Genomic DNA, 18,903 nt, shown 5'->3' on the forward strand with positions numbered 1-18,903 from the left:
ATAAATAAATATTGATTAGTATTATTAAAAAAATATATATATTTTCATGATTATTGGCGAGTTAATTTTAAAGGAAATACGAGACACGTGTCATTGCATGATTGAATAGTTGTCCAGACGAGAATTACTCCCGCCGTACACGATAAGAACCCTCAATATTTTCTACACACATCTGTGACCACCGTGAACACAACACCACCCAACGATTCCCTACTAGCCACGTGTACTAATTACCACGTGGCATAAATTCATTGGCTATGTTGCACCGTGCTTTCCACGTAGGATTCTTCTTCGTCTCCGTATTACTGTTAAGCAGCAGGAGAAAAAGAATTCTGATTTTTCTTACAACATTTCTCGTCGACCGAACAAAATTCACAGAAGCTCCGCTATGGAGAATGCGATCCACGTTTAGCTGGTTTCCTTCTCCTTCTCAGTCGCCATTGTTCCCGTTTGTTTCCTAAGGCTATAGCCTGATCGTCTTCCCCGTTTTGTGTTTCCAGTGCCGCTGCTTTCCCGGTAGATTTTATATATGTTGTTTGTTTGTTTGTTTTCGCGCTCTTTATTGTCGAAATGATTGTTAATTTGAATTTTCTGTCTTTCTATTTGTTTGATAATGTGTCTGAAACGTAGTTTGTTGTGTTTTTTCTTGTTTTGTTGATGTTTGGGCAGAACTGAAGAGTTGGAAATGGCGTCCATATTGATGAAGTTCGGGTCATTGTTATTTGTTTTTTCTTTGATTGTATATCCGTCGGATTCTGCGGTTTCGAGTATAGATCTGGGGTCTGAATCGGTTAAAGTTGCTGTCGTGAATTTGAAACCTGGACAGAGTCCAATTTCGATAGCGATCAATGAAATGTCGAAGCGTAAATCGCCGACTTTAGTGTCTTTTCAGTCGGGAACTCGTCTACTCGGCGAAGAAGCGGCCGGTCTGGTTGCGCGGTATCCTAATAAGGTGTTTTCCCAAATCAGGGATATGGTTGGGAAGCCCTATAACTATACTAAAAGTTTGACAGACTCGTTATATTTGCCATTTGATATTGTGGAAGATCCGAGGGGTGCTGTTGGTTTTAAAACTGACGACAATGTGACTGTTTACTCGGTTGAGGAATTGTTGGCAATGATTTTGGCTTATGCTTCGAATTTAGCGGAGTTTCATTCAAAAGTGAAGGTGAAGGATGCAGTAATTTCTGTGCCACCGTACTTTGGGCAAGCAGAGAGAGGTGCGCTACTTCAAGCTGCGCAACTGGCTGGCATCAATGTGCTTTCATTAATCAATGAACATTCAGGTGCAGCGCTACAGTATGGGATTGATAAGAATTTTTCCAATGAGTCGAGGCATGTTATTTTTTACGATATGGGTTCAAGCAATACTTACGCAGCGCTTGTTTATTTTTCATCCTACAATGCGAAAGAGTATGGGAAGACTGTGTCAGTTAACCAATTTCAGGTAAATTATACTATGCACTTTGGTTAGTTTTTCACACTAATTATGTCTTATGCACTTGCTGCAACTCTGAAATTATTCATTTTTGTCTGAATGTTGTTAGTAAAAGAATAGATCTCGAGTACCTTCTCAATTTATTTTTTATCTGGTGAAGAGTTTAGTTGATTTTGTGATCTTGGTAGTTTTTTATGCCATGTGGCATGGAATTATCTTGTTCCTTACATTTTTGAGACCACTATTTGGTAAAATATTATTCTCTCATCTTTTTTTTTTTCTTTTTCCATTTTTTGTATTCGTTCTTTTGTCCCTTGCCATGTCTTAACAACGTCTGCAAGTTGTGCAGGTGAAGGATGTTAGATGGGACCCAGAACTTGGGGGCCAGAATATGGAATTACGGCTGGTTGAATATTTTGCCGACGAGTTCAATAAACAAGTTGGAAATGGTGTGGATGTAAGGAAACATCCGAAGGCTATGGCAAAATTGAAGAAACAAGTCAAACGAACTAAAGAAATTTTGAGTGCAAATACAGCCGCTCCAATATCAGTTGAGTCTCTCTATGATGATCGAGATTTTAGGTCAGTCCAGCTTAATTGATTTTTATTTCATTATATTTCTATTACTAAAGAGTTTCTTTTCAAATGATGTATGTGTGTGTGTGTGTGTGTGTGTTCGCTTCCTCAATTTACACAAGTGAAGAATTACTGTGCTACAAGTAAATCTTGCTACCCATTAGTGGAATTATGAGTTTATGATGTTCTTGGCCCTAGGAATTTTGGATATGGATGCATTATACTGTGTTTCTTGGTAAACTGTTTCTCTTTCAGGAGTACCATAACACGGGAGAAGTTCGAAGAGTTGTGTGAGGATTTGTGGGAGAATTCTCTTTTACCGGTGAAAGATTTGTTAAAGCATTCAGGTTTGATGTTGGATGATATATATGCTGTGGAATTGATTGGAGGCGCTACAAGGGTGCCAAAATTGCAGGTTGGAAACTGCCTGCTTCTTTATATCAAACGTTATGTCTTTTGTAGTTGAAACTTTTAACCCGATGTTTGCTTTTCATTATCATCTTGCAACCTTCTAACATGACGATGTATTTCACACCCCGCACATTCTGTGGCTTTTGTCTTTATAATTTCTGAAAGGAATAGAACTATTATCAGTTTATTAAACCCTCAATTCTCATAGTTTCTTAGATGTTTTTTCAGCTGAAAATGGGTACCTGTATGTCATGCCTTTCTTGTTGCTTATAAAAGTTGAAGCCAGTTGAAGGAAAGAATATGACAATTTTCCAAATCATGGCTAAAGTTTTATTGATTTAGTTCTCTTTATTGATTTAGTAGTTCTATGTTCCCCTCTGGTATGTACCTGCGTGTCCTGGAGTGTGATGATACACATGTATCCTTTTATTTTTTTTCCCTTTAAAATAAGTTATGAACTTATTGTTAATTTAGATAAATACTAACTGTATACATGTCTCCTTGTATTTTCAAATTGTTATTTAACAGTTGTGGAGCAATGCACGGCCTTTCAGTTTATGGTTGTGCTCTGTTAATAATAAGCGTTCCCTTTTTCATAATTGGTTTAAAATAGATTGTTTGGTTTTAGTCGGTCAGCTTTTAAATTTCTTCAATTGTGTATTCAGAAAATTTCAGCTGAGTGAGAACAATTCCTTTTTTCCCCCTTCTGACAGGCAAAACTCCAGGAGTTTCTTGGAAGGAAGGAGCTGGACAAACATCTGGATGCTGACGAAGCTATTGTACTTGGTGCCGCTCTCCATGCTGCCAACTTAAGTGATGGAATCAAATTGAACCGTAAGCTTGGAATGATTGATGGTTCTCCCTATGGATTTATTGTTGAGTTAGATGGCCCTGACCTAGTGAAGGATGATAGCACTAGGCAAGTGCTTGTACCACGCATGAAGAAACTCCCCAGTAAGGTAAATAAATGATATCAACCTATTAATACATGAATCTTCCATAAGTTCTTTTTGTATAACTATTTTTTTACTGTGACTTTTTGGACTTGCATGACTCGTAGATGTACAGATCAGTCGTCCACAATAAGGATTTTGAAGTTTCACTTGCATATGAGAATGATCTTCTACCACCTGGTGTCAGCGCTCCCGTATTTGCTCAGTTTGCTGTTTCTGGTTTGACAGATACAAGTGAGAAGTAAGGACTGCCAATTAACTGAGAAACTAGCAGATCTATATGTTTTATCAAGTTGTGAGCTTAGGAGATAATATGCTGAATTTGGAATCTCAGTATGATTATTGTTCCATTTTTCTTTAGGTATTCAACTCGGAACTTGTCATCTCCCATTAAGGCAACATTACATTTCTCTCTCAGTAGAAGTGGAATCTTGTCTTTTGATCGGGCTGATGCTGTTATTGAGATATCGGAATGGGTAGATGTACCTAGGAAGAATGTTTCGGTCGAGAATTCAACAATTGCTTCACCCAATGCAACACTGGAGGATTCTGGAAATAGTTCAGAAGGAAAGGATGGCACCTCAATCCCTGAAAATGGTGGGGTTGGTAACGCATCCAACTCTAGTACAGAGGAACAAGGTACACCTGAGCTTGCTACTGAAAAAAAGCTGAAAAAGCGAACTTTCAGAATTCCACTAAAGGTCAGTGCAGGGACTATTGTATTGTGGATAATTAGATTGATTAGCGATTAGACCTCATGTCTGTTCCCCTGGAGATGTTGTTCTGTTGTGGATTACTATATATTTAATACTTGATTTTCTTGTCATTTTCTGTTTTATTATATGATTCAAAGATCGTTGAGAAGACTGTGGGGCCAGGAATTCCTCTTTCAAAAGAATCTTTTGCTGAAGCCAAAAGTAAATTAGAAGCTCTGGATAAAAAGGATGCAGAGAGAAGAAGAACTGCCGAGCTTAAAAATAACTTGGAAGGATATATATACGCTACCAAGGAGAAGGTTGGGATTTCTTGATCATTCCTAAATTCCTTTGTTGCATTTTTTTTTTTTTTAAAGTTTATAAGAAGTATAAATAATATTACTGGAACTTCTATTCATTAATTTCAGTTAGAAAAGGACATGAAACTGTGGAGACAGTTTTTTTAAGAGAAAAAACCAAAGCATGAACTGCTAATCATTCAGCTTTTGGTTATCTGTTGTTTTGCATTAAATTATTTGCTGGCTCGAAAATTTATTATTTGGTGCTCGGTAACTTACCTTCTCTATCTCATGGATATAGTTGATCAACTGTACTCGTTATTATGCATTGAGCCATTGAGGTGACAGAGCATGGAGATATGAACATAAATACTGGATTATATGCGTTGAGCCCTCCACTCATTTTTCAATATTTATTAAAATAATAATGATGAATTTTATTTTTCTTAAATAATTATTTTGCTATATGCACAAACACTCCTTGTTGTGGTTGGGTTTGACACCTCTTTGTGGACATCAGTCACTAGGTTTTTTTGTAATTATGACATTGCTTTGATTTTGTTTGATTGGAGTCCCTTCCTATAGTTTTCTGAAATGTTTTTTTTACTAGACTTGTTTTTTTGGATGCCCTAGTATATTATTCTTTCTTAATGAAAACTTGGTTTCTTACCCATATATACATATTTAAATTGAGATCTGATAAACCTATTATTTGAAGCTTTGAAGTGAAATAAGTTAATATTATGAATTGGACGGTATTAATGTCTAAACTGTGAATAAATAACTTGGAGTAAGCTATAAAATCTGTTTAGATGTTAAGATAATACCATAATTAGGCTTATCAATTTCTGATTGGGAAGAATATTCGTTTGGATGATATATACGTGGTTATTATCTGCTTCCTTGATTAGACTTTGTAAGGGTAAAAGTACTGGATTATCCATATTTTATCACAATTGGATTTGGGTCCACATATTCTCTTAGGCAAGGATGAATATTGTTTATTCTTGAAAACGTGGATCTGGGTTTCCTCTTCTATCCTTGCTAGAAATACAATACCTGTAGGTCATTGTCTTATTCTTTGTAGCAGTTTTCTACAACTTCTGTAGTAATACTTCTCGTGACTTTTTTTAATGATTTATTTTATTCTTCATGCCAGTTTGAAACCTCCAATGAGTTGGAACAGATTTGCACAAGTGAGGAACGTCAAGCTTTTAATGAGAAACTTGATGAGGTTAGGATTTTCTTTTGGTGGTATTCTGACGATTCTTGTCATGAAGCTTATTTCTCTATTTTCTTTTAGGTACAAGATTGGCTATATATGGACGGTGAAGATGCTTCTGCTACAGAATTTCAAGAACGCCTTGACATGTTAAAAGGCTTTGGTGACCCAATATTCCTCAGGTACTTATAAATGGCTGGAAGCTATGTTACCAAAGGTGACACTATGGCCAGTAAAGTTCTACAAACTTATCTAATCTTTTAATGTAGATTGAAAGAGTTAACTGCTAGACCTCAGGCTGTTGGAGCAGCACGCAAATATCTTCTTCACCTGCAAACGGTATGTATTTTTTTTCCTTCTTTTTCCCTTTATTTTGTTGTTTGTGTCATGCACATGCTTTAATGTGAAATCTTTATTGGCCAAACATTGAATGGTTCCATCAATCTAACGTCTGTCTTACAATTTTAGGTTAAATATAACAACCTGTTCCTTCTATTTTTATTTTTTTGATATCCAAGTGTCTAGACTACCTTGGTAGAATATTTAATGCATATGATATGTGTTATCATTTATATTACTATGTATAATCATCCTTTACTGTAATGGTACATTCTATATATGTGTGTGTGTAACTCTCTAGTGAAGAATAAATTGAGTATTTTACCCCTATTTGGATTGTTACAGAAGTTTACAGAAAACCACCCATCAAGTGTAACTTGCAGTTGGAACACATAAGACTAAAACACTGCCGTTTAGAGTTTACACAAAGATATCCAACTAGAATTCATTAGATTTGGATTGTTACAAAATAAACTAGACAAGGCATCATGCTGTTCTTGTTAACATTTTTATTAACAATGTGAACTCTTGGTGTAATCCTATTATGTGTCGTTCTGTTGAGACAATTAGGGTTCATTGCCATTTGGATATTACGTTCTAGTTGCAGTTTTTGTGACCAGAATGTTTTATACCTTGCTAAGAACATCCTTATTTATTTTGTTCCTCATAAGGGTAATTCATCCTTTGTTGATTTCTAGTGTTCTTGTGCCCTATATGATGGAGAGGTCAGGGTTAGCTTCACTGTGTTTTATTATTGGTAGTGTAATCTTGCTTCTGAGTAAAAGAAATTATCTCATGTGATGTCTTCACTTGCAATTCGTTGTATGAGTGTTCAATTTCTTTCCTTTCTTGTTTCTCCCTCTTTTTTTTCTCTGAACTGTGGAAGCTGAAGGCTTTGGTTGATCACACGTGGGGAGGATTTTTGGGTGGCTTTGTGTAGGTGTGTTTCAAAGGATTAGAATCAATTGTGTTAACGCCCTTATGCTTCTTAGTTGTGGAGTTCTTTAGACAGATTTTTGGTACGTGTATAGCTCTGAGCTCGAGTTTGTATACCATGACATTGGAAGTTGAATTAGTTTCTTCTTTATGGTTAGTAAGAAAGTAGGATTTGATAATCTAAATAGAACATGTGATGAAACTTGAGGTCTAGTGCATTTTCACTCTTCTATTATGAATTCATTCGCCTAATCTAATCTTTTTTTGTAATTGCTCTTTTGTTTGATTACCAACAATTGAGACTCTTTCATGTTATGTTCATCGTCCCGATGTTGGTTTGCCCGTGTCTTTGTGGGCCTTTTTTTATTTTCATTCTTCACAAATGATTTCTGCTACAAAAATTAATAAGACATTGACCTTTTGGTCTTTTTGAGCAATGGCAGATCATAGAAAACTGGGAGACTAAGAAACCTTGGCTTCCAAAAGAAAGAATACAAGAGGTAAGATTTTGCTTTGTGTTGTTCCTTGTATTTTAGTATATATGAGTGCTCTTAAATTGCTCCTTTCTGATGCATGGTGTTTTGGAAATTTTATGTGTGGCTTGTCTAGGTAAAAAGTGAAAGCAACAAGTTCACGATCTGGTTGGATGAGAAGGAAGCTGAACAAAAGAAGTAAGTGATCTCTTATTTTCATTGTATAGTTTCTGGCATCTCGCTTGTTGCAGTCCCATGTTATTTTGTTCGTGCACGTACTCTCTTGGTATCGTGGTAGAATACTACCACCGATCTTATTCCTTTCTGGTATTTCCACCGTATTGAGCGATCTGTCCTGATTAGTTGAATGAGCCATTTTTTATCCATACAAATCGAATCTTTTTAAAATAGCACATTGATGGATAGAAAAAATTGACATGAGAACCTGACTGTTGTGGATTTTGTTACTGACTTCCTTTCCAGACGTTCTGTTGACTGAATCAAACTGTTGATTAAACTTCTAATTTGCTTTCTTCTAATGTGGAAACTTATTATTTGTGGGCAAATAGTAATCACACTTCTTAACGTGGAGTTTCTAATTTTGTAAGTGGTTAGATCTCGGATAGATTTAGTTCCTTTTATTTAATTGTGAACTTCCAAGGAATTTTTGCGCCACATTTTTTTGTCATGGAGTGCACGTCCGGTGTACGATTGACACTAAATTGGTGAGATTTTATATTTCATATGAACGAACTTGACTCTAGACTACATGCCCAAATTTCCTCCGGAATCCTGACTTTCGAAGTTAAGGCTCGAAGCCCTACCCAATCCTTCAATAAGCCTATCTTTGACACTCTTGTCTACCCCTATCTTGCTTATGTCTCGTCTCTCGTCAATGCACAAATAATATGGTGTGTTGGATGATGCACCGTTCTCCTCGGTCACATCATGACCCTCATTTATCTTGGCCCTCGCGTGACCGGGTGGGCACCACTTGAGGGTCGCCACTTTGCTTGTTGGAACGTGAGAGTCACAACCTACTATCTTCGTAGTATGGTTGTGACATTCTCCCCCACTTAAATTAGTCATTGTCTTCGATGACTTACTTGGGAAACAATTGCTTCATGGATTGTGACACTCTTGGCATCGTCCTCGATGACGATCCGACTTCGGACTGGCTGCTGATGGACCCACTGGAAATACGTGCTTCAAGATGAATATGGAAACTGCGCACTTCATGAGTGAGCTATATCCTGCTGGCAAACCTTCCCTCAGTCTCTAAGACTCGCAGCATTAGCACGACAAAACAACTGCCCAATGGTTGTGGGCTATCACATCTAAGGCCTCCCCTTCCTTTTCTTAGACCCAGCCCGGGACTCATCAGAAAAACCATGGAAAACTACACATATCCTTGCCTAGGCTAACCAACTTAGCCACCTTGGCCCCACTCATTGTATTCTCTAGTCACGCACAACGGTGCACCCTCAAGATGAGGCTCGCAAGCCAACCACGACGTTTACTCATCATGGCACCAACCCATACATTAACTTCTCAATTGGCCACCTTGGCATTATTTTTGCCAATTTTTCAACTAGCCACCTTCATATGGCGATCACAATCACGGCCTTAACATTTTTTGGTCTTCCTGCAACTTCACTTCTCTTTGTTCATGTCTAGCTGATGCTCACTTCTCGAGCGGACGCTAGTCTTGACAACTCTTGTGAAACCACCCACCTTAGGCGCAAGGCAGTGTCTCAAGGAATACATGTGTGCTCTCACCTTGTAGCATATTCATAGGGTGAGCAACCCATTCACTTGGGCTTCCCCCACTCAAACTCGGTTGCCTCTCTACAGCAATATTGTCCCCCCATAAGGACTTGTGTTGTGCTTAACTTGACACTTGGTTGGCGCTTGTCTTGTCTGACTTCTGGCTTCTCTACTTGCTACCGTTAATACTATTCTGTTAATGCAAATGGTTATTTAGAAGACACTCGACATGGTATGTCTTCTGTTGCATCTCTTGCCCAATTCGAAACCCTAAGCCCTTGGCAAATGAGCTTGGCCTAGCTTCACTAACGGGTAGATCTCCCCACGTTGAAATGTCAACACTTGATACTAATAAAATTAGAGGAGTCTTGGCTTCAACCCCCAACTGATACTAATTCTGACTTGCAACTATCCTACCCACCCCGACACTCTTGACACCATGCAAGTTCTTTGCTCAACACTTGGGTTCTCTATATTGTTCAACCTAGACACACAAAACCTGGCTCTAATACTAACTTGTCACAATCGCACTCTTGCGACAACGGGACAACGATTGTGCAACACTTGTTCTAACCTAGCGAACAAGTCAACCGTGTAAGATTTGGACTTTACAGACAATATTGGTGTATGTTTGAGCCTTGGGTCACATTTGAGAGAAATGTTTTTAGAGAACGTCAGCGAGGAAATGTGTCGAAAACAAATTGAAAAAAAGTGTCCATCTAACATGAAATATGATTTTGGTGATTAGTCATACACCCCAATATGAATAGTAAGGATCCATCTAACATGAAAGCAAGTAAAAGGGGTTTGGAACGGGCATGCGGCCATGAACAACACGCCCTGGACAAGCGTGAATGAGACACCCGACACATGGCCACAGGCAAAACACGCCTTGGACAAGCATGACCCTGACACCGAATGTGCTTTGGCCTTTGAGCAGTATTCCCTAATATATTGCCTATCAATTGTCTTTTGATTTGTATGCTTTGAGTGTGGTGGTTTAGATCGTCGTCCTTGTAATTATTGAACTGGTTCGCTGTTGGTATTTACAAAAGTTAGAGGTTACAATTTAGAAGCCCAATCTTTCTTTGCCAACTCATAGTTCTACAAGTTGCCTTACACTCTGGTCATAGATTACGATTGTGTTATAATTTTATTAGTTCTCGACGGAACGTAAGTTTGATTGCCAACTTTCTTGTGTTCACGTCTATTTCATCTTAAAGCTATTATTTTTGTTAAGAGAATTATCAAACTGAATTTTAGTTTTCAATTTATTGGTTTCATTTACTTACATGTAGTGTATTATACTACAATATGTCAAAAAATGGACTAAAGGGGGTTCCTTTCTGTGTAGGAATTCGGCATCTAGCCTGCCAGTATTTACATCCGAAGATGTTTACTCGAAGGTTTTTAACATTCAAGACAAGGTATTTTGCTCCCAACTTTTCTCTCCTGCATCTAATGGTATGAAGAATTATTATTCACATTGTGCTACCCAATCCTAGTGCTATATAACTAATATACTTGTTCAGGTTGCCAGCATCGACAAGATTCCCAAACCGAAGCCTAAGGTCGAGAAACCTCTGAATGAATCAGATTCCAGTAAAGAAGACACAAAAAGCTCCAATTCGACAACCGATGAGAGTTCACCTGAAGGTGACCAACCAGAGAAGGACTCAGAGAAGCCAGCAAGTGAAAATGCCGAGTCCGAATCCGAATCCGAATCCCAACCTGAATCGAACGAGCACGATGAGTTGTGATGGAAGGAAAAACAGGTAATTAGTACAAGTTTTGATATTTTCTACCTCCTAAGTTGTAGAAGTGTAGCATCCGTGGCCCAAACGGACAGTTGAATTGAGATCGTAGAGGAAGATAGAAGAGTGCAAAGTGAGAGCAGTTGTGGTTGTGGTTGCGCATTTGGAGATGAACAGAATAACTTCACTAAATCATAGCTCTACCTTAATACGTCAATAACTTTGTTAATTTTAATTATTTTGTTTCAGATATCAGAAATTTTGTCTGAGTAAAAATTTGTGGATCGTTCTAATGATATCAAAGAAAAGCTCTACCTATGCATTTCATAGGGTTTTTTTTTCTCTCTACACAAGCCTCACAAAGCAAAGAATATCTTGTGAAATTTTCTGAAGATAAGTAAAGTAGAGATTGAAAACAATATTTTATCCTTGTCTCTAAATTAGTTCCCCAACCCCTTCACTAAATTATATAATATACTAATACACCTTTTTATAGTGTTTTTTTAGTCCTTAAATGTTGAGTATAGTTTTGATTTACTACTATAATTTTAGCATTTTGAGTTTAATTTTCTTTCAATTTTTATGTTTCAAAAAAATGTTAAATTTTTAGCCTCTAAACTTTAAAATTTATACTTTTACCTATTTTATTTTTCCATATTGATTTTTAATTAATCTTAATAGTTATAAAAAAAAAAAACTAATGAAAAATAATTAAATTCTAATTAATCTTTAAAAATTAAATTAATTAACACAAATGAGAGCATGAGAGTGAGGGTGAGGGAGAGATCAAGGGTAAAAGAAACTGTAAAATCTAAAATTAAGAATCAAATAGAAACTAAACTCAAAACCCAAATAAAAAGAAATGAAAAAATTGAAACATTTTTTAATCTAGGAACTTAATGAAAACCGTATTCAATGACCGAAATGATATTTCTTTTCCCTAAAATGATTATTTCGGGAAAAACTTCAATGATTAATAATTAAAATTAAACTTTTGAAAAGATAACAAAAATATATCCTAGAGTCTACAAGCAACCACTTAATTTTAACGTAAAAATGGAGTTCGAAGGATATAATTGAATTTTCCCCCACATTTTCTACAGAGAATGAAAGAATGTCAAATCCACACAGCTATGTAATTAAGTAGCTTCCATTACAAATTTCAACTTAAAAGGACATTTAGAAGACTTTCAAACGAAAAAACAAAAATAACAGAATCCTTAGAATTATATAAGTCCTGAAAAAGAAATACTAAGGAAGTGATCAGAGCAAAGCTACAACTCAATACAATATATACAGACAAAGCGCATCTTGTCAAGAACATGAACTGTCATGAGTGATGAGCAGCTGAACATTCAATGATAATGTTCTTCCAAAACTAAACCAAACAATCAACAGGATCAGGAATCTATAAATTTCCTATTCTTTTCTAGTTTGTGAGTATAAATAAATACATACTATGCTTATATATAAATATATATATATGTGTATATATATATTGTTACATCAGTCTGAGTGGTATTTGTATGGAAGAAAACTATATGATATTATTGTGTTAGCTATTTTCTAAGATTTCATTCATAAGAAATCAGAAGATGATATGGGTTGATGATACCGTTTCATTACTCTAGAAAAGCCAATGCTTTCTTCTAGGAGTTCTCGAAGGAAGATCTGCAATAAGGTCCAATAGAAAGAAATTTAAGGCACTCAACAGCAAGAAAGCTAATGGAACAGGAAACGACAAGGGCAGTTTAATATGGCATGTATTATCTCACCTCCACAGGCATATAACGAGTTATAATGCACTTCACACCAAAAGCTGAGCCAAAGTTCTGTCAATATGAAAGGGTTGCCAAAGTTAGATTAAATAGAGATCTAACTAAGTTAGATGAGAACTAGTGCCTCGAGAGGTCGGTATGCACACAATGGCTCGAAAAATATTCTAAATTGGGATGCAGATGTGTTGTCCAGAGGTAAAAATATGACGAAGATTCGAGCATGGTGGCAATGTTCCTGGTTCAAGAGTGTTCAGTGTCATCTAACTTTTAACTTTTTCCACCTTGGAAACTAAATAACACAAACAGTCTCTGATAATCAATCTGTAATTTTCAGTGATATTCCAGTGGTTTAAAGTTTAAGTAGCTTACAAAATAATGGCTAATTTATTTAGTCATGCAGATTAAAAATCATCGATTCAATCGAAGCAATTTAACTGGCTGGCTATTGAAATCTTTACCTTTGTTGTGATTATTGTCTTTAGGAAGGATCTCAATGTAACAGGTGTCTCGGAAAGATGTGACTAAGCAGATCTTTGCATCAAACTACAAATTAGTAAAATCAACGGTGACAATCTAACCAATAGTATTAGAGCATTAACACAACAGAAAAAAATATCTTGGCATACACATGAATTGCTAAGACTAGGCTCAAATGACAGAAAGAGAAGGGAAATAATTACCCAACATTATAAATTGAAAATTAGAAAGTCTAGGAAACTCTTCAAGTCTATGACATACAATCATATGCACAAAAATGAAAGTGAAAGGGAGATCAAAGAGAGTTCAATTACATTGCAGAAATGATACCAGCAAGATATCAGAGCCAACAGCGGGTCACAATGTGAACCTTGCTGTGTCCGTATACCAGTTCATCGATAAAACGATTTCCAATAATACCCAGAAAGGATAATGGTACATTTTTTAACTGGAGTAGTTCTTTTATGCTCCTCTTGTCTCTTTAATTTTTCTTCAAAATATCACCAATTTGGAATATACTTTCTTGAGTAGGTGGAAAGAGATGGTTTTTAAAATTTCAATGATGGGAAAAATGATGAGAGATCCATATATTTATGTTTCGACACTTGCACGAGTGAATAACAGTACACAACATACACACACCGAGAGATATAAGTTTGAAAGAAAATAAAAGATCCACCTACGACATTTTCAAGATTAACCTTTAGTGCATTTAAACAAGTGTGGAGAGTACAAAATGACCTTCCAGTGAAACAAAGATGACATGCCCTTAAATATTAGAATTTTAGGTATTAGTAAAAGAAATTTTCACACGTTAAGCATTCTACAAAATGAACAGAAATTGAATTGTATCTTTCAACCCAAACTCCTTGCCGAGCAAGAAGAATACATAAAAAGGAGTTTCAAAGCAGTTAAGCAAGAATAAAAATTCAACATACTCTGTCTGCAGCTGCTTGTAGAGTAACATGATCTCCCCATTCACCTGATCTGGTAAGATTCAAAGATGTGTTAAAATTTGAACAAGTAATTATTCAGTTCAGTAAGACAAGTTATGCCTTCTTAGGATGGGAGAAGTCAAATATGCGTACTAATAGATAACTAACTTTTTCATCTTCTTGAGGTAGATTTTGTACTTCATTGGAACATAGCCTTCATATAGTTTTCTGAATTTCTTTAACTGACGTGCGAGGAAAAGAGGAAAATATGCGGTAAGAAAAATATGGCAAGCAGGCTTTTAAGTTCTTTCCCACAAGTAAATCAGAACTACAATGAAACATGAAAATGGGGGGAAAAGGCGGTACTGGCAATAGGGTTGGGTATTGATATCTAGATGCTATGCTTCATGAAGTGCAGGTTACTGTTCTGAATAAACTTCAAAGTCATGCAAGAATAGTTTTCAAAAAAAGAAATTATCACAAGTTAATTTGATATACAGTAACAGAAAAAAAGACAAAACACAAATAAGAACTGGATAATGAAGCAACGGAAATAGTAAAGCAAGCCAGTAACTTTTCAATTATTAATTCACATACTAAGTTTAGAAAGAAAAGCAGTTTAAACTGTAATCATTTGCTAAAGGTGAGTTGTTTTCCTCCTACAACCTTCAAGTCTCAATTATTCTTTCGTACCTCCTACTTTCCAAGAATAATACATGTACAAGAGTGCTGCTTTGCGAAGAGATTCTCTCAAAACATATACTACCAAGACAATTTCATTCTCATTCACAGTATTTTGTAGCAACTTTTAGATTTGGTTTGAAGAAAAAATCATATGTGATCACCTCCATTAACACCCTTCCATATGACATTCATCCTAGGGTCCTATAAGGAAGCTAGTATATGGTGTTGTACAAGGTTGTAGGGAATAAAAAATTATGAGGATAACCTGAAAGATTTTATATATTTAATACATTACAAATAACCCGTATCACATATTACGTACAGTCCTTTAATTTAATAATTTTATCAACTTCTATGATGATTTTCTTTAACCAACATTCATCAAGCAATCTAAGACCAAATAGCAGCGTTGAACAATTTAAATGATTATATGCATCAATAGAGTTCAATTTATAGCACCTGTTTGATGACTGCCTTTCTTACATGCTTGTGGTATTCAGGATTTCGAAATAACTGATCTGCTAATGCCCGAAACTATTAATACGTTAAAAAGATGTGTTATTTGAAACGTCATGAGATGAATAAACGATAAAATGCAGGATAATTACAAATTTAAATAGAAAAAGATATTGACAAGAACTTATTAAAACCTGGCAATTCCCATCACCTTCCATTTGTAGCTCCGCTAAACCATATGTGACCAATCTGTTATAGGACTCACTATGATCAATAAATGCTACTTCGTTACAGAAGTCAAAAGTTGAATTTCAAATATTCATTAATGGCTAGTCATTTTTTTAGCAGAGACCATTCCTGAAGCTAATTTTCTTCAATGTAGCACCTGATATAAAATTAATACCTCTCTGACAGCCGTTCATGGTCTAAGGTTGCATCAGTCACGTTTGGTATCTCACCATTAACCCTAGGAGTATGCTGCCATAATCATAATAAATCAGCTCTTTTAATAATGATAACGTTCCAGAACTTTGCATATTTCAGAAAGATATGGACAGATCTTTTTTCATTATAGATTGATGGTGGGGATAAATAAATACACAAGTTCAGGCGCATGCATTTTATGTTGGTGGTATCATAGTAATGAAGCAGCAGTCAAATTATAAAGCTGGAGAAGCTCTGCAGCCCAACATACGGTTGCAATGTTAAAAGAATAATAATAGTAGCAGTAATAATATCAAGACAAGTGGCAACGCTTATGTACACAGTCACACCACAACAATGAAGTCTCAGGTATCCTAGTGGCACCATTCCAAGCCTAATGATGATCCTATACTTGAGAATAGAGAGAACCTCAAAGAGCTCGACCAAAATGTGGGATTTCCTCTAATGGAAAAGACCATGAAAAGCTATCAATAACAATGCACGAGTCTTAATTCCCATACAAATACTAAATACTCAAGACCTTACTCAAAAGAAGGTTCCATTTTGCTCCATCTCCTCAGGATGGTTCTCATTGAGTAAAATGGACTTGGAATCCCAAGGACATCTTTCCAACACTTGTTCCCTGGCTGGAAATTTCTAGAATTATTTGCACCACAGTTTATAGTTAAAGGCGGTGGTTGGCTCTCCCCCGTCAACATCAACAACCCCATCCCCTTATTCCTTGAACGCCATGATTTTAAGAGAGATATGAAGATCCTATGGCTTCAATTTGTGATAGCTTTCTTTTGCTCTTGTGACTTGAGAAAAACAATGGATTCTTACAAGAAAGACAAGTCTCAAGTTTTATGGACTAGGCCATTTTTGTAGCTTTTTTGTGGTGTGAATATCATGTTTCTTATGCCATTTGAAAGACGTTTTTTCTTTTTTGTGTTTGTGTGTGTGTGAGAGTGGGATTTCATACTACCAATGAAGTTGTAATTTTTGTTCTTTTTGTTTGAAAAAAACACAAGTCTTGAGTACTACATTCAGTGACCTAGCAGCTTTCATGTTCAATAACAGTTCAACTAAAACTTACATTCGCAGTTATTTATTTTTATATATAATTTTTATCAAAGAGAATTTAAAGGGTCACAAAATTCAATAAAACCTTGCATTCACAGCATACATAAAAAGAGTAAGTGATCCAATTAATGAAGTAAAAGAAGTTATTACACGGATGGAATCCAGATGTGAGAGCCTCTTCCCAAGCTTGTTATCAAACTTCAAGTTTTCTTCCTCCGCCAAGATGCTACTACTCAAACTTGAGCTTGAGCTTACACTTACATTGCTGTAGTTTTCAGTCATATTACCTTGAAAGCCTTGCTACAGAACATCAAAAAATGTGGATTATAGATATGATTCATGTCACAAAAAACTAACTTATCCAAGCTCAATATAAGTTAGTTAACCCTCGTCTAGTAAGAAAATAAATAAATAATAGCTTTTCTTTTCTTTGCACAAGAAATAGGGGGCTGGAGATTTAATCCTATTAGATAAAGATATTTGATTAGAAGGCCTCCACGAGGAAGGGCAAAATTTTGGCACTTCAACTTTTCATATATAGAATCTTTCAGTTTAAGAAGTTGAAGGACAAAGCATTGAGAAAACTTTAAACGTTTTTATGAACTTTTTAAACCCAAGACGAACGAAGAGGAGAGCAATGTTCCAACTTCGCTCCACCCTTGGCTCTCCACATTGCCAAGAAAGGGAGGGCCGGAATAACAAAATTATTCAGTATTGGAAGAACAAAGACATTTCCAAGTTTCAGGCTTCATCTATCTCCCTTCCTACAGTTAAATTTCTAACTTCCCAAATCTATCAAAAATGGCAACTGGCCAAGACCGCAGTGATCCAGATGATTCTAGTCCAGTAATATCATAATATCACAAATTGAAGAAACGGCTTAAGAATTGTTGCTTCAAACAGATGCCAATACTTGAAAGCATTTTTGCTGAGAATCAATTTGGAAGGAAATCTGGAAATCAAACTTCACTTCTTAAGCATCAAAGACCTATATTGAAGATATGTCCTGGATTATCAATTGAGCCCAATCAGATACATATCGATTAGTGCCGTCGCCTTTGGACTCTAAAAAACATTGACGTAGATCTAAGGAGAAACCGCACCTTAAATTCTTTCATCAGTCATCACTCCATTGACAGTAAATCGAATGCACCACAAAATTTGCTATTCTAAAATACGACAAAATCTTCTCACCAACCAGAGCAGGCTACGACAATAATTAAAACTAGGTAATACACAAAATCATAAAAACATCAACCGAGTTTTACTACACAATACCTGAAATTGTAATCGGAAGAAATCCAAGCAAGATCGAGTAGATGTACAGCTAAGAAAATCAATGAGTTATAGCAAAACTCAATGATCAAAACCTCGACTAATCCTTAAGCATAAATTCAGCAACGCAAAGCGGAAAAATCCAATGCTCCAGTTTCTGTTCGATCTTTCCCGGCACCCAATCACACTACTAGATCAAGCTTAAGCTTGAAGAAAATGCGACTGAGAAGAAAAAAAAAAAAAAACCCCGCTAAATCAGATAACTCTCTTATATATATGTGTACGTATGTAAATTACACGTGTCTCGAAAATGCATAAATTAAATGTTTGCCCTAAAATTTTACAATATAATAATAGTTTGTAAAAATAAATTAGTAACTATTACTTTATATATAAATAATTTATTTTTAAATTATTGATAATCATAATAAAAAATAAAATATAAAGAAATTCCTCCTTATAAATGTTGGTTTACAAAACGGTTAACCAAACCATGGTTTAGTTAACCTAACCAAATCTTGGTTAAGTTATGGTCATAAACGTTATAGTTTTCAAAATCTAATCGATTTTATACCATATCTAGTTATTTGATTGCTTGCCTGAGAAGAAATATTTAAGCCCACAGTAAAATTTCGGGTCTCAACCTCAGACAAGCAGTATTATCAGGTCAACTATATTCGATTGCTTGCCCTGAAAGGATTTTTAAGTCATCTGTTAAATCCTCGGGTTCAACGTTAGATAGACAGTATTGTCAAGTATATCGAGATTAAGCCCCTCGTTCAAATTTATTTGACTTGGACTATTTTGTTGGTTGTGCTCGGATCCCTTTCAAAATTAACTTTTCATTCAGTTTTTTGGTACGGGATTTTGTTTCTGTCATATCCTCTACTTTTTGAGTTTTTCATTTTTTCGAATTTTAAGTAAGTGCT

The 18,903-nt window shown here is 35.8% G+C and overlaps 2 protein-coding genes across 3 annotated transcripts; one reads left to right on the top strand and one right to left on the bottom strand.

Moving 5' to 3' along the window:
• The first annotated feature begins 331 nt into the window (after nucleotides 1–331).
• LOC111480838 (heat shock 70 kDa protein 17-like) lies at nucleotides 332–11,204 on the top strand. Its single transcript, XM_023126033.1, has 15 exons — nucleotides 332–516; nucleotides 670–1,447; nucleotides 1,788–2,020; nucleotides 2,270–2,429; nucleotides 3,139–3,384; nucleotides 3,486–3,619; nucleotides 3,740–4,079; nucleotides 4,232–4,393; nucleotides 5,532–5,606; nucleotides 5,676–5,776; nucleotides 5,864–5,933; nucleotides 7,313–7,369; nucleotides 7,479–7,540; nucleotides 10,464–10,536; nucleotides 10,642–11,204. Exons 2-15 carry the CDS (start codon nucleotides 686–688, stop codon nucleotides 10,867–10,869), a joined length of 2,703 nt encoding a protein of 900 aa, XP_022981801.1. The 5' UTR covers nucleotides 332–516; nucleotides 670–685; the 3' UTR covers nucleotides 10,870–11,204.
• Nucleotides 11,205–12,062: 858 nt separating this feature from the next.
• LOC111480373 (OTU domain-containing protein DDB_G0284757-like) lies at nucleotides 12,063–18,237 on the bottom strand. Of its 2 annotated transcripts, none has more exons than XM_023125369.1 (10): nucleotides 17,978–18,237; nucleotides 16,850–16,995; nucleotides 15,597–15,670; nucleotides 15,388–15,442; nucleotides 15,197–15,271; nucleotides 14,222–14,295; nucleotides 14,057–14,105; nucleotides 13,100–13,184; nucleotides 12,639–12,695; nucleotides 12,063–12,534 (listed from the first exon to the last, which is right to left on the bottom strand). In XM_023125369.1, exons 2-10 carry the CDS (start codon nucleotides 16,979–16,981, stop codon nucleotides 12,491–12,493), a joined length of 645 nt encoding a protein of 214 aa, XP_022981137.1. In that variant the 5' UTR covers nucleotides 16,982–16,995; nucleotides 17,978–18,237; the 3' UTR covers nucleotides 12,063–12,490. The 2 variants fall into 2 exon arrangements, with proteins under 2 accessions (XP_022981137.1, XP_022981136.1); XM_023125368.1 differs by having other exon boundaries at nucleotides 16,850–16,999; nucleotides 17,978–18,231.
• Nucleotides 18,238–18,903: the final 666 nt, after the last annotated feature.

Source organism: Cucurbita maxima, unplaced genomic scaffold, assembly GCF_002738345.1.
Source record: "Cucurbita maxima cultivar Rimu unplaced genomic scaffold, Cmax_1.0 Cma_Scf00006, whole genome shotgun sequence".
In the NCBI taxonomy this organism is placed as follows: Eukaryota; Viridiplantae; Streptophyta; class Magnoliopsida; order Cucurbitales; family Cucurbitaceae; genus Cucurbita; species Cucurbita maxima.